At 48.3% G+C, this 12,472-nt stretch overlaps 1 protein-coding gene across 1 annotated transcript in view; it reads right to left on the bottom strand.

The window, feature by feature from the left end:
- The window catches only part of Prkn (parkin RBR E3 ubiquitin protein ligase), a 959,805-nt gene that overhangs the window by 147,162 nt on the left and 800,171 nt on the right, over positions 1-12,472 (bottom strand). Inside the window, exon 9 of the mRNA XM_051206078.1 lies at positions 7,065-7,214. Coding sequence (XP_051062035.1) covers positions 7,065-7,214 — 150 coding nt within the window. The remainder of the gene's footprint in view (positions 1-7,064; positions 7,215-12,472) is intronic.

Here is a 12,472-nt window from a genome sequence, read left to right as displayed (position 1 = left end):
CATGTGAGTCAAACATAGCATATGATCTGAAAATCATTTATCAGTTCTCCACGATGTGGAAAACACACCGGCCCACTGTCTTTGAAGCTGAGATCTCACAAGCTCATTACAGCTGGTGGTATGCCACTTAGTACTGTGCATTAAAAATACGAAGGGAATGATTTGAAACACCTGCCTTGGAGAATGCAGCACACAGAAGGTGATTCCTGGGCTGCGGAGCTGAGAAGAGGCACTTGCTGCATCCACTCATACAAAAAAAAAAAAAAAAAAAAAAAAAAAAAAAACAAAAACAAAAACAAAAAACTGCATGCTTGCGTATCAAAGACTTCTAATCCTATGGACAGTGACATTCTTTGTATCACTTTGACTTGTGCCTGATAGTTATGTGATCATACATCTACCTATGTGATAGAGTTCACGGAACTAGCCCGGGGGGGTCTTCAGTCCATTTGTGACCACACTGACTTCCTAACACACGAATCACAGACTGGGGTGTTAACATTATGAAAGGATAAAATTATTTCAGACTTGTGTTAGCTCTTGGTTGCTGTGATAAAATGCAGGATAAAGGAAAGTCTAATGGAAGAAAGGGTTCTTATTTTGGCTCACTGCGTTGTTTCTCTCCGTCCACAGATGCATGACCATACCACTTCTGGGCCATGAGTGGAAAGAATCAGCTTACCTCAGGGCAGGGGGTGGGGAACGAAGAGGGAGGAGGTTTGACTTGGAAACAAGCCTATCCCCTTAAAAGAGATACCTTCAGGGACTTCCTTCCTGCAACAGTGTCCATTTCTGAGGCCCCATTCAGGTAAGGAATCGACTATTGACCTGGATACTTCCACCCAAGTATCCCAGCAGCGACCCTATCTGGGAACTGAGCCTTCAGCATGGGAGTCATATCCAAACAAAACAACACTTCCCTTTACTTAAACAAAAATTGACTGGAGGCAAGTAGCCAGATCTGTGCTGGATTATGAAAGTATACAGTTCCGATCACAGAACACCATCTTTCGAGGAACATTCGTCAATTGACAAACACTTTGCAGAGGAATGGTATTCAGGAACTGGCTTGTACATTTGTGAGCGGTCTCTTTAATTAAAACAAACACTCCCCAGGGCTTTCTGTCTTGGCACTGCAAGCTGTCTCACAGGCACAAAGTCTAGCAAGACTTACTTCCAATCTGCCAATGAGCCAGTCTTAAAGTTGGAATTAGATTTTTGGACACATGTCAAATAAACAAAGAATGCATATATATATATATATATATATATATATATATTTACATTTTCTAGCATTGATTTTCTTTCACAAATGCTTTTTGATAAGAAATGTTTTATAGATTAAAAATTAACATATCAACATGGGATGGTTCGACCTGTGATGTGTTTGTAGGTTCAGGCGGTTATGGCAAGCGGGGTATAGCAGAGCCTGAGTCCCATGCTCACTGCCTAGGTTTAGTCATCCCGAGGGAGGCTCATCTTGTCTGGTGTCTCCTTGACTTGTGGTGTAAGCCACATGCATTTGGGGTCCAGAGTTTAGTCCCAGTTCTTTAAGGAAGAACAAATGCAATGTAGTTGACGAAATATTTCATTGTACTTGATGTATTTTCCTAAAATTAAAACTAAGATTTCCTTAAAGAGCATCAACGGAAGTCAGGCACGGTTGTGCACGCCTGTGGTCCTAGTGAGGACTTCCTTGGTTAAATACTGAGTTTAAGGCTAACCCGGGCTATGTAAGAGCCTGTCTCCCAACCCCAGCTGCACCAGAAAGAAAACAAAGGGAAGGTTGAGCAAAGAGAACAGTTTCCCCGCCCTTATATTAGTAAACACCGGCTGTCTGCTTGCTTTTCCTCTCTAAGGGTGACATACCGATAAACGGCTCTCTATCTTAGTGGCTAACTTAAGTTTTAATTCAACCATGGTTTAAATCTTTGCATCTTCCCGGACCCCTTTCCTATAGAAAGACTGAAAAGCAGGCTCACACTCTCGTCCACTTGAAGCCCACAATCACACCGTTAGTGCCACTGGAATTGGGTAATTCGCAGTCACCCGTTTTCCACACAGATGCAGCAGAGGCATACTCTGTGTTTTATAACTTCGGCTACTCGTTGTTAAGACCTGCTCCGAGGGAAGCAGTGCAGGACACCGCTCTTGGTTAAGAGGATTTTGGGGGGGGGGGTGGTGGCTGCCTCTGTAGGTGAGCGGCCAAGGCACAAGCTCACTGTTCCTTGCATCTCCATCACACAGGAACACTGATTAAAGGAAGGGGGAACTGTTGAGTGCCGGAAGAAAGTCCCTGTCCTTTCTTCAGCACAACACGGTTTTAACACTCTTTTGTTTTATTTCTTCTTAGTTGTTATCAGGTCTTGTCCCTGGATTTCTGATTTAAAACAGCGAGTTATCCTTTCAAAGTCAAGTATTATTAAGATTAAAAAAGAAAAAATACCTCCCAGCTGTAGTCCAGTCCAAGATAACAGCAGATAAGACAATCGCGTTTGACTTATTGGGGACTCAGGGGTTTTACTTTCACAGTTCCTCCATTCCAGGTCGGTGAGTAGAGCTGAGTGGATTTCACAGTTTGTCCCTATTGTCCAGTGTTAAACAGGTCAACATTTTGCATCAGGGTCATGAAAGTTAGTGAGATAGTTCTGAAACACTGCAAGAAGGTCATAGGAAAGAACAATGGATCTCAGAAATTCCTCAGGAAATCAGTTAACGCTTTCATGAGCCATCGTCAAAATATGATCAAAGCCTGAGATGCGGAAAAAGATCAGGTTATGTGATCCCTAAATATGCACTTTGTTGGGGCCTGGCAATGTAAAAAACATTCTGTGCTTAGCGAAGACTCAAGTCTCAGAGCTCCCAAGAATAAGAGATGCCGGATGTTGGTGTGCACAAGCTGTGTGTGTGCAGCTGGGAGGGCAGCCTTTGATAGGTGATTTCTGCCATGCTTCGACATTCCTGATCTACTTTCTGTCTGTCTCTACACATGGCATTATATCCTAGGAGTGCTATTAAAGCACCGTGTCATGAAAGGACGTGAGGACACGCAATTCTGAAGACACCTCTGGGCGGCTACGTGAGCAATGCCCGCACTGGGGTAGATGGCTGGAGGACAGCTGTGGCTCATGCATTCTTGGGCCACCCACTCATTTACCCCAGGCACACAGAACCCCAGACGCACGATTTCACTGTGGAGAAGGACGTAGTCTCAGGACAGCAACACAGAGCCAAATAAACGGAGCAACACTTCAACTTGAATCCTAGGAGGAGGCTCCTTCTCTCAAATCATTCCTTACCCTAGCGGTGAATCTGCCGGACCTTCACGGACCTGCCAGGCTACTGCCAGGTGGACCTCCACCATCTCATGTTTCAGGATATTTGATCAGACCGTGGAAGCTGAGACTGTGTTAATAAAATCAACTGTGGGCCAGGGGGAGTGGAGCTAGCAACTAGATGGCTGGAATTAGCCATCGGGATTACCGAAGAGCCAGGAAGATGGAGAGAGAGAGACACAGAAAGTAGTATGGGGGGACTTGGAGATTCATGGTCTTCTTGGTTTGAGACAACTGGAGAGATGCCCTCTTGCTGGGTGTCTGGCCAAAAAGGAAGGCTGGCTGCTTGCTTCTCAGCCTCTCTGAGCTAGCGGGGTTTCACCCCAGCATCTTCACTGGTAGGTAGAACGAGAGACTCGGTTAAAAGCTACAGTTGACAGCAGTGGCAGAATGCTTGCTGGTTGAGCTGGAAACCCCAGCAGACCATGAGTACTGGGGGTGGGGTGGGGGTGGGGTGCTGGCTGCAGGGCCACGGGGGGGGGGGCGCGCTACAGAAAGTAGTTAAAGTATGCCTAGAGTCAGGTACAGCAGCTAAGCCAATGGAAAACAACAGTCACGTGCACAGAGAAAGACTGTGCTGGGTAATGCTTGGCGCTCATCTGGTGAGCTCGGTGACAGAAAGCAGAGAGGGTCAGGGAATCTCACTTTCCAAAGACACAGACACGTGTTTGCACAAGGGAGTACTACATGCTGATACTGCCATCTGTGTTGGAGAAGCCCAAGCCTGAATAAAGCCACCTTCTTTGAGGTAACATAATCCAAAGAAGCTGAAACCATTCAAATGATCTCTAAAGCAATTCCCTGGGTCAGTGAAATAAATAGTTTAGTGGGTAAAGGCACTTGCCACCAAGTCTGAATGGGCTCCCCCCAACCCCCCTCATCCCCCCCAGACCAGAACCTACAGTTGAAGGAGAAAATTGACTCCCACAATTTGTTCTCAGATTTCTGTCCATATATCCAATAAGTAAATTTAATAAAGTTTTAAGAAAGTAATTCCTCATGATTTGGAGTTTAAATACACAGGCTACTTATGACATCACACTGAATAAAAAACAAAAACAAAAAACCTAAAAAAAACAACAAACCACACACACAACCCAAATATCCAAATATATCACGAATGTCTCCAAAATAGGAAATTACTTTTTCACAGAAGGGGGAAGGGACAAGTCCCCCAGAGCACATGGGAAGCGGGGAGGGGCAGTGAATGGAGAGAGAAGTAGGAGAAAGAGAGGGGGAGGAGAGGAAAGCACGTGCGACTAGGGAGATTGACCCAGGGTAGGAATAGAAGACAGGAGAGAGAGAGAGAGAGAGAGAGAGAGAGAGAACATAAAAGAGGGAGCCAATATTGGCTTGAAGAGAAAACTGAACCTAAAGAAAGGTCTAGAGACCTACAAGGCTGCCGCCAACTAACAATTTGAGCAACCGTGGAAAGGCTACCATAAATGCCCTTCCCGGATAGTGAGATCAACAGCTAACTTATCCACCATCATGGAGCCCTCATCTAGTACCTGTTGGAAACAGAAGCAAACATACATAACTAAACACTGAGTAGAACTAGAATCCAGATGCAGAGGGAGAGGATGAGACCAGGCTGCAGAAACACATAGAGACAGCTGACCTGAACAAGGAGAAGCTAAGGGGCCCCCAGACTGATAGTTGGGAATCCAGCATGAGACTGACTCAGGCCCCCCGAATATGGGTCTCAGCCAGAAGGACTGAGCAGTCTAAGGGACCTCAGACAGTGGAACCAGAATGTATTCCTGGTGCACAAAAAGACCTTGCAGACACATCCCCCATGGAGGGATACTCCCTTAACCCAGAGACAGGAGAGAAGCCCTAGTCCCTACTTCAAATGACTTGACAGATTTACATGACCCCACCTGGATGGCATTGCCCTACATGTGGAATTGGGGTGGGGGGATGGGAGGGGAGGGTGGTCAGGGTGCATGTGAGGGGGGAGAGAGGGTAAGAGGGAGGGAGAGAAAACTGGGATCGACATGTAAAATAAAAAAAATACTCAAAAAATTACTTCTTATGTCATTCAGAGGAGTAAGGGACAGTGTAAAAACAAACAACAACAACAAAAAAACAAGCCAAAGAAATTGCCCACCTCATGAAAAACAGTAAAATTCAACTCTGTAGATAGAAACAACACTATGACAACAGCAGGCAGACATATGAAGGTAGACATCGGTCTAAAATGACTGACACGATTCTGACCTCTGAGTGTGGCAGCCAGCTAGGGCTATTCGCAATCAGTGTAGACTACACAGAGGCTAAGGCTGGGGAGTGTGGCTGGACCTGCATGCTTGGATTTGCACATTCTCACGCAACTATGATTATTAACCTGGGCACAACTTTTGCTTGTCGGTTTTCCTTTTGGGCACCCACCACGGCATCTAATTCTTATTTCAACTTCTCCGTCCTCTGTTGCACAGCCCTAGCTTTGTGAGCCGCGGCAGAGAACACACAGGGGCTTCACCTAGAGCGATGGGTGCGAGGAGATTTTCGTCAACACCCACTTGTCTCTCCAGTCACTCCAGAACAATCACACAGAGACTTGTTGTTAGTTGTAAGTGCTTGGCTGATGGACCAGGCTTGCCACAAGCTAACTCTTACATTTTAAATCAACCCATCTACTTATTTACTCTCTGCCAAGTGGCAGCACCTTCTCTCGGCAAGGCAAGTTCATTTCTCTTCTTTTCCGCTGTGTCTCCATGCGACTCCTCAGGCTCCTCCCTTCTTTTTCCCAGCATTCTCTTTTTGTGTGCAAGTCCCGCCTAACCCCTACCTGTCCAGCTGTTGGCCAGATACCTTCTTTATTAAAACCAGTCACAGTGGCACATATTCATACGGTGCAAAGGCATACTCTACACACCTGAACAGATGACTTAACCAAGAGTTAGGCCTGCGTGCTAGGGCTCTGCCAACCTGACCCTCTTCCGGAAAGCTCCCCATGAATCTGCAATCCCAACAGACACGTTTCCCACCGAAATTCAATAGCATCTCAGAAGAGAACACACATCTTTTGTCTTACTCAGCATGTTTGAGATTTAATATCAGCATTTGTATCCATTTGTCACTTGAACCTGTAACTCAGTGAGTGTTTGGGGACTGGAGTACCCCTTGATGGACGGGGGCATGTGTGGGATCTGCTCAGCTTTGACCTCTCCGGACATTTTTCTCTTCCTCATTCTGCTTCCCTAACGGGCATCATCAGCACCACTTACTTCATCCCAAAGCGCTTTTACACCACGGTCGCATTTTGAGTTTTTCTGTACTAGCCTTCCTCTTATTTCTGGAAATGCCGAGGCAAACGGTATTTCTAAACAGCCAGGGTGGGAAACTCCCTCCCTCCTTCACATTTGCTTTATGCATCTGCGGAGACTTTCTCCCCCCCCCCCCCCCGCATCAGCTGGGCACGGCAAGGGAAAGTGTAAAGGTCTGACTGGGGTGGGGAGTGGGGCGGTGTTCATCGAACCTTAGAATACACACCCCAACAAACAGAGACCAGAATATCCTCACACGACTCCTTTCAAAATTAACACAAACATTTTCATAGCTGGAGTCTGACGCGGGAATGAAGTTTTGTTTTGTTTTGTTTTTTTTCCTGTACATCAGTTCAAATATGTCTGAGCCCAAAAGGAAAATGCAAACGATCTTGGCAAAATCCGCTAGAGCAAAGCAACACACTGCCAGGCGTCCCTGGGTGTGGTCAGTACTCACCCCGCAGCCCAGGCCGTTGCCCCCTTCACAGGTGACTTTCCTCTGGCCCTGTTCAGGCAGCAGCCCAGCTCCACAGCCGGCACGGGGACACAGCACGCCACCCATCTGCAGTACACACTCCTCCGCACCATACTGCTGGTACCTATTGTACTGGGAGAAATGGAAGGCAAGGTGAGCTTCGCGTAGAGGCCCAGGTCGTCGAGGTCAGTTGTCCCTGCCTGAGCTCCCAGCTGATGGACGCTGGGATTGCATTCGCAACTGGATTCGGTAAAGGACACACACTTGGTGGTGGGAGTCTGCGGTGGGGGGTGGGGGAGCATGAAGATAAGGATACGGGGGAGGGGTAAAGGTGTGACCCAGCGCCAAGAGACTTTTCCACTCAAAACCAAGATGAATTAGTTTATAGCCAGGCATGGTGCCCAATGCCTGTGATCCCAACACTTAGGGGGGGGGTAGGTAGATGCAGGAGGATTGGAACCTTGAAGCTAGCCTGGGATACAAGAGACTTTTCCTGAAAACCACAGGGGGAAAAAAGTGGATTATTCATTTTATTTTTTCTTTAGAAAACAGATTTTCCCCATAAATCTAGTGTTCAGTGACACCGTACCCACAGAATGGATTTCATATAACTTTTAGGTAATATGTCTTCTACTGAATGGCGGACATTATCCATCCTTAAAGGTGATCCATATTTTTCTTTTTGAGATTCGGTGCAGCTTTATAATCATTTAGGAAATACGCCTCACAGTTGCTGATCAGCTACAAGCTGACAGTGGCTTGAAGAAGAGGTCTTCACAGAACAGTCTCCTGTGTTTCCTTTGTACCAGCTTCCTTAAAACACAGTAGGCCGAGAGCTGCCGCGGCTCGCGCACCGTTACCTCCGGCCCTGACACCGTGGTGTCTACAACTTCAACTCCAACCCCATTCCCGCCCTCGGCAGCCTCAAGACCTCCAGGAGGGAGCTCAAGCCAGCCCCAAGGTGCAGCCAAAGCTCCTCCAACAGGAGTGGGAGGGGATATGGGTGGGGAAGAGGTCTGGGGGGGGGGAAGGGAGCGGACACTGGGGACAGGGCTCCATGGTGTCTGTGTGTGTGCACGTGTACATGTGTGCGCGCAAGGAGTCACTCTCATGTGGGCGTGAGGACTTCTGAAGATGTCCTCCCCCTCCCCCACAGTCAGGCGAAGGCTACACCACCAAATCCTCCCTCTAGCTTGGTGCAGTCTCCTGGCCCCACCCACTGAGGTTGGAGTGACACCAAACCCTGATGCGGGCGGGGGGGGGGGGGGACAAATCCTGAAAGCTCTGCCTTCATTCGGGGACACTCTTATCTGGCAGTCTGGACACAGGTGAAATGTCCCCTCCCCAGGTCTTGGACCCTGGTCTTGGGGGTTAACTCTGGAAGACCCAGGCGACACCCACTCACTTCTGTCAGGAACCCCTTTACAGGAGAAGAAAGGGTGGCTAGGTTTATTGGGGTCCTCGCCCCCCCCTCCGTCACCTCTGCTGCGCCGTGAGTCCACCTGTACCTTCCGGCTCCCTTCCTTGTCTAGGTTTGGGTGGGAGCGGGGACCCCAAACATGCCGTTAGGCTGAACTTACATGGGAAGGAAGTTTTACTGGGAAGGGAAGGGAGTGGGGGGAAGGGAGACGGTGGGGGGGGGAGAGAAGAAAAAGAGACAGAGAAAAGAGAGGGGAGAGACAAAGATCGGTCTGCCATCTCAGGGAGACAACAGAGAGAGAGGGAGAGAGAGAGAGAGAGAGGGAGAGAGGGAGAGAGAGAGAGGGAGAAAAAGAGAGAGAGAGAGGGAGGGAGAGAGAGAGAGGAAGAGAGGGAGGGAGGGAGAGAGAGAGGGAGAGGGAGGGAGAGAGGGAGAGAGGGAGAGAGAGAGGGAGAGGGAGAGAGAGAGAGAGAGAGAGGGAGAGAGGGAGAGAGAGAGAGGGAGAGAAAGAGAGAGAGAGAGAGGGAGGGAGGAGGGGTGGAGTTTGCCTCTCAAAGAAACCTTCGCACTTGCCTGCATACTATGTAGTGACTCAGCAGCCACAGGACCCTGCGCTGGCCTGCGTACTGCCTGAGTGCATTTTGCCAGAGGACGGGACAGGCCAGTACAATGCCTGAGATCCTAACAGTGGGAGCAGCTGGCATCCCTCTTCTGTTAGGTCATTTGCTTAGTACCATTTTTTTTGGGTACTAGATTCCGAGGCCCCTTCTGTCAGAGTTCTAGGCTGTTCTCCACGGAGACTGTAGTTTGCTTCTCTGTTGCTGTGATAAAAACACAGACCGAAAGCAACTCGTGGAGGAAAAGGTTTATCTGGCTTACATACAGCTCGCAGCCCATCACCTAGTGAAGACAACATCAAGCCAGGGCCAAGAGGCAGGAACGAGAGGCAGGAGCTGGAGCATAGACCCTTGGTGCGCCCTGGATTGCTTCCTCCGGCTTGTCCAGCAACTTCTCATACATAGCCCTGGCCCACCTGCCTATCCATGACACCCCTCATCCCTAGGTGCTCTGGGTACCCTTACATCAATTAGCAATTTAAAGAAAAAAAAATGCAACACAGACACGCCCATAGGCCCATGGGGTAGAGGCAGTTCCTCTGCTGAGGCTCCTTCTTCTTAGGTGGCTCTGCTTTGTGTCAAGTTGACAAAAACTAATGAGTGTGTGGAGCTGGCTAGTTGTACAACGACGGCATCTGGAGTGTGTACTCCTGGCGTCTTGTCTGAGCCCGGGTCCCTACGGTGGTGCCCTCAGCCAATGGGGGGGGGGATCTGCAGCTCCATGGGAGCATGGGATTTCTATGCTACCGTTGTGACATTATCGGGTTATTTCAGCTTCTAGCCTAGATCAGTGAAACGGGTTCCAGTTGCTGAGAGCCTGCCTTGTGTCCGTCAGATGCTCCTGAGAGTCCAGTTTGAGGATGGAGCACTGAGCAGAGCCAACAGCTCTGTCCTTATCTGCGAAGTGATCCACCGGACACTGAACCCAGCTCAGCACCTGGAGAGGTGGTGAGCTGGGGGGGGGGTGGGTGGGAAAGAGAAGGAGAGGCTCTGGGGAAGACTATCAGGGGCGGGGGAGGCGGGGGGGGGGAAGGACAGACAAGACACACTTAAGGCAGGTGTCTGAGGGAGACGTGAAAGCCTGTGGCTCCTTGGGGGAGGAGTTCCCTAGACAGAACAGCGGGTGGTACGAAGGTCCTTAGGCCACATAGACTTGGCTGGCGTGAGGGATGCTTGTGGCAGCAGCTGTGGGACTGAGGCCGAGAGAGCCAGTATCTATGACAGACAGAGAAGCTGGAAGGGTCATGGGGATCGTGGACGTTTGGGTCCCTGGCGGCTGTTGTAAGAACTCTGGCTGTTTCTCTAAAAGATACAGGAGCCCTTGGAGAGCTCTGAACAGAAGAGTGGTATGACTTGACTGATGTCTTAAAGGCATCTGTCTGACTGATACACTCAAAATAGACTCTAAAGGGCACAAGGGATGCAGGAAGCAGAGATGCGTGCCTGAGCTCTGTCGGCCTGAACCAGAGGAGGTGGGGCCAGTGGCTAAATCTGGATATACCGAAAGGTAGAAACTGTAGAGGTTTCAGGCAGACTGCCTGGCTGGTATTAGAGACAAAGAGGAGTCAAGTTTGAGTGCGATTTATTTCCCTTACAAGATGGGGGGGGGGAGGAGGGATATATATATTGGAATGAGGCACAGGGAGGGTGTGTGTGTGTGTGTGTGTGTGTGTGTGTGAGAGTGCGTGCGTGTGTGTGCACGTATGTGTGTGAGAGTGCGTGCATGTGTGCATGTGTTGCGTGTGTGTGTCGGGAGTACAAAAGGTGTTGCATGCATACAGAAGCCAGAGGACACTGGCTGGTTTGCTCTATCATGCTCCATTTTGTTTGCCTGAGACCGGGTCTCTTACCGAGCCTGGTGCTTACCAGGTTGGCTAGGTGGCTTAGCTAGGCTGGTGGCCCGCATGCCTATTTGTCTTCTGCTCTCCCTCACCTCATGCTCGGTGGTACAGGCACTTCTAGAAATGCTGAGGTATTAGAGGGTTCTGGGGGATCTGAACTCGGGTCTACATTTTGCTCTCCCTCCCTGAACCCATCTCCCCAGCCCGGCATGTGTATATACTACACGATACAATTTATGAGAAAAACTTTTGACCTAGAACTAACAATGTGATCGTATTTGAAGAAAGCTTAATGCCCCAAGGAAATAGTTTAGACATGTAATTAGCAAACAGCCTGGTTTCATTTCTTTCAAGATGTGACCCACATTTCCACAGGACCATTTTAACTCCTCGGGGGCATGACAAACAAATTTTATTGCGAGTACACCACTTTAAGCTTCATAAAGAATACAGACAAATTAGTGTTAAGTAGAGTGGAATATCTATATTTACCTCGGTACCAAATTATGGTAATTGATAAATGGATTCCAAATGGCAAAGCCAACTATTTTTTTTAACACTACTTGCAATATTCCCATGGGGGCTATTTTTACTTTTCTTTTTTCTTTTTCTTTCTTTTTTTTTTTTTCTGAGACAGGGTTTCTCTGTAGCTTTGGAGCCTGTCCTGGAACTAGCTCTTGAGGACCAGGCTGGTCTCGAACTGACAGAGATCCATATGCCTCTGCCTCCCAAGGGCATGTTCCACCAGTGTGGGATGTCACATTGTAAACAGACCTGATTTGGGGGAGTGTGATTACGTGCATACTGGCAAATTGTTATTTGGGCTTAGGCTAAAACCAGTTTGTAAATTTTCAGATATGATTTCTTAAAGTGGCTAGCTCACAGGTAACTAGTATCTCACCTTTCCAGTTGTGAATACACCTGGAGAAAAGCAACCGAGGAGGGAAGGGCGTGCTTTGGCTCACCGTTTGAAGCGGCAGGAGCTTGCAGCGGCTGATCATACTGTGCCACAGCCAGGAAGAGGAGAGCTATGGGTGCTGGTGCTCAGCCTAGGGAGTGATGCCGCCCACGGTGGGCGTGTCTTCACGCCTTAGCTAATCTAGTCAAGATAACCCCCCCCCCCACACACAGGCACTTCTAGAGGACCCTTTACCTAGTGATCTCATAGAGTTGATAATTTAGATTAACCACCATATCTAAAATAATTTGTTTTTATATAATGCTATATAATGTTTGCGAACAAGGGAGCTATGACTTTTTACCCAAGGAGAATAACGAAACACTTTCTGATAGTTTATGGAGAAATACTGTGAAGTGCATTGTAAGAATGCCTTACCCCAGTAAGGTCTTAGCTCAGTGTTAGGCTTTATACCTTATTTGTGGAGTAAACTATCCCATCTTTATGTGTGCATCCTCACAGAGTCTCTCTTGAAAACAAAACCAGTTGTCATTTGAAAGTGCCAGACTCGTTCAGGTTTCAACAGAATCAATCATGTTTCAGGGTTCTAAATA

Source organism: Phodopus roborovskii, unplaced genomic scaffold, assembly GCF_943737965.1.
Source record: "Phodopus roborovskii unplaced genomic scaffold, PHOROB, whole genome shotgun sequence".
In the NCBI taxonomy this organism is placed as follows: domain Eukaryota; kingdom Metazoa; phylum Chordata; class Mammalia; order Rodentia; family Cricetidae; genus Phodopus; species Phodopus roborovskii.
Note: the sequence above shows the minus strand (reverse complement) of the source record. Positions and strands in the feature narration are given on the sequence as shown.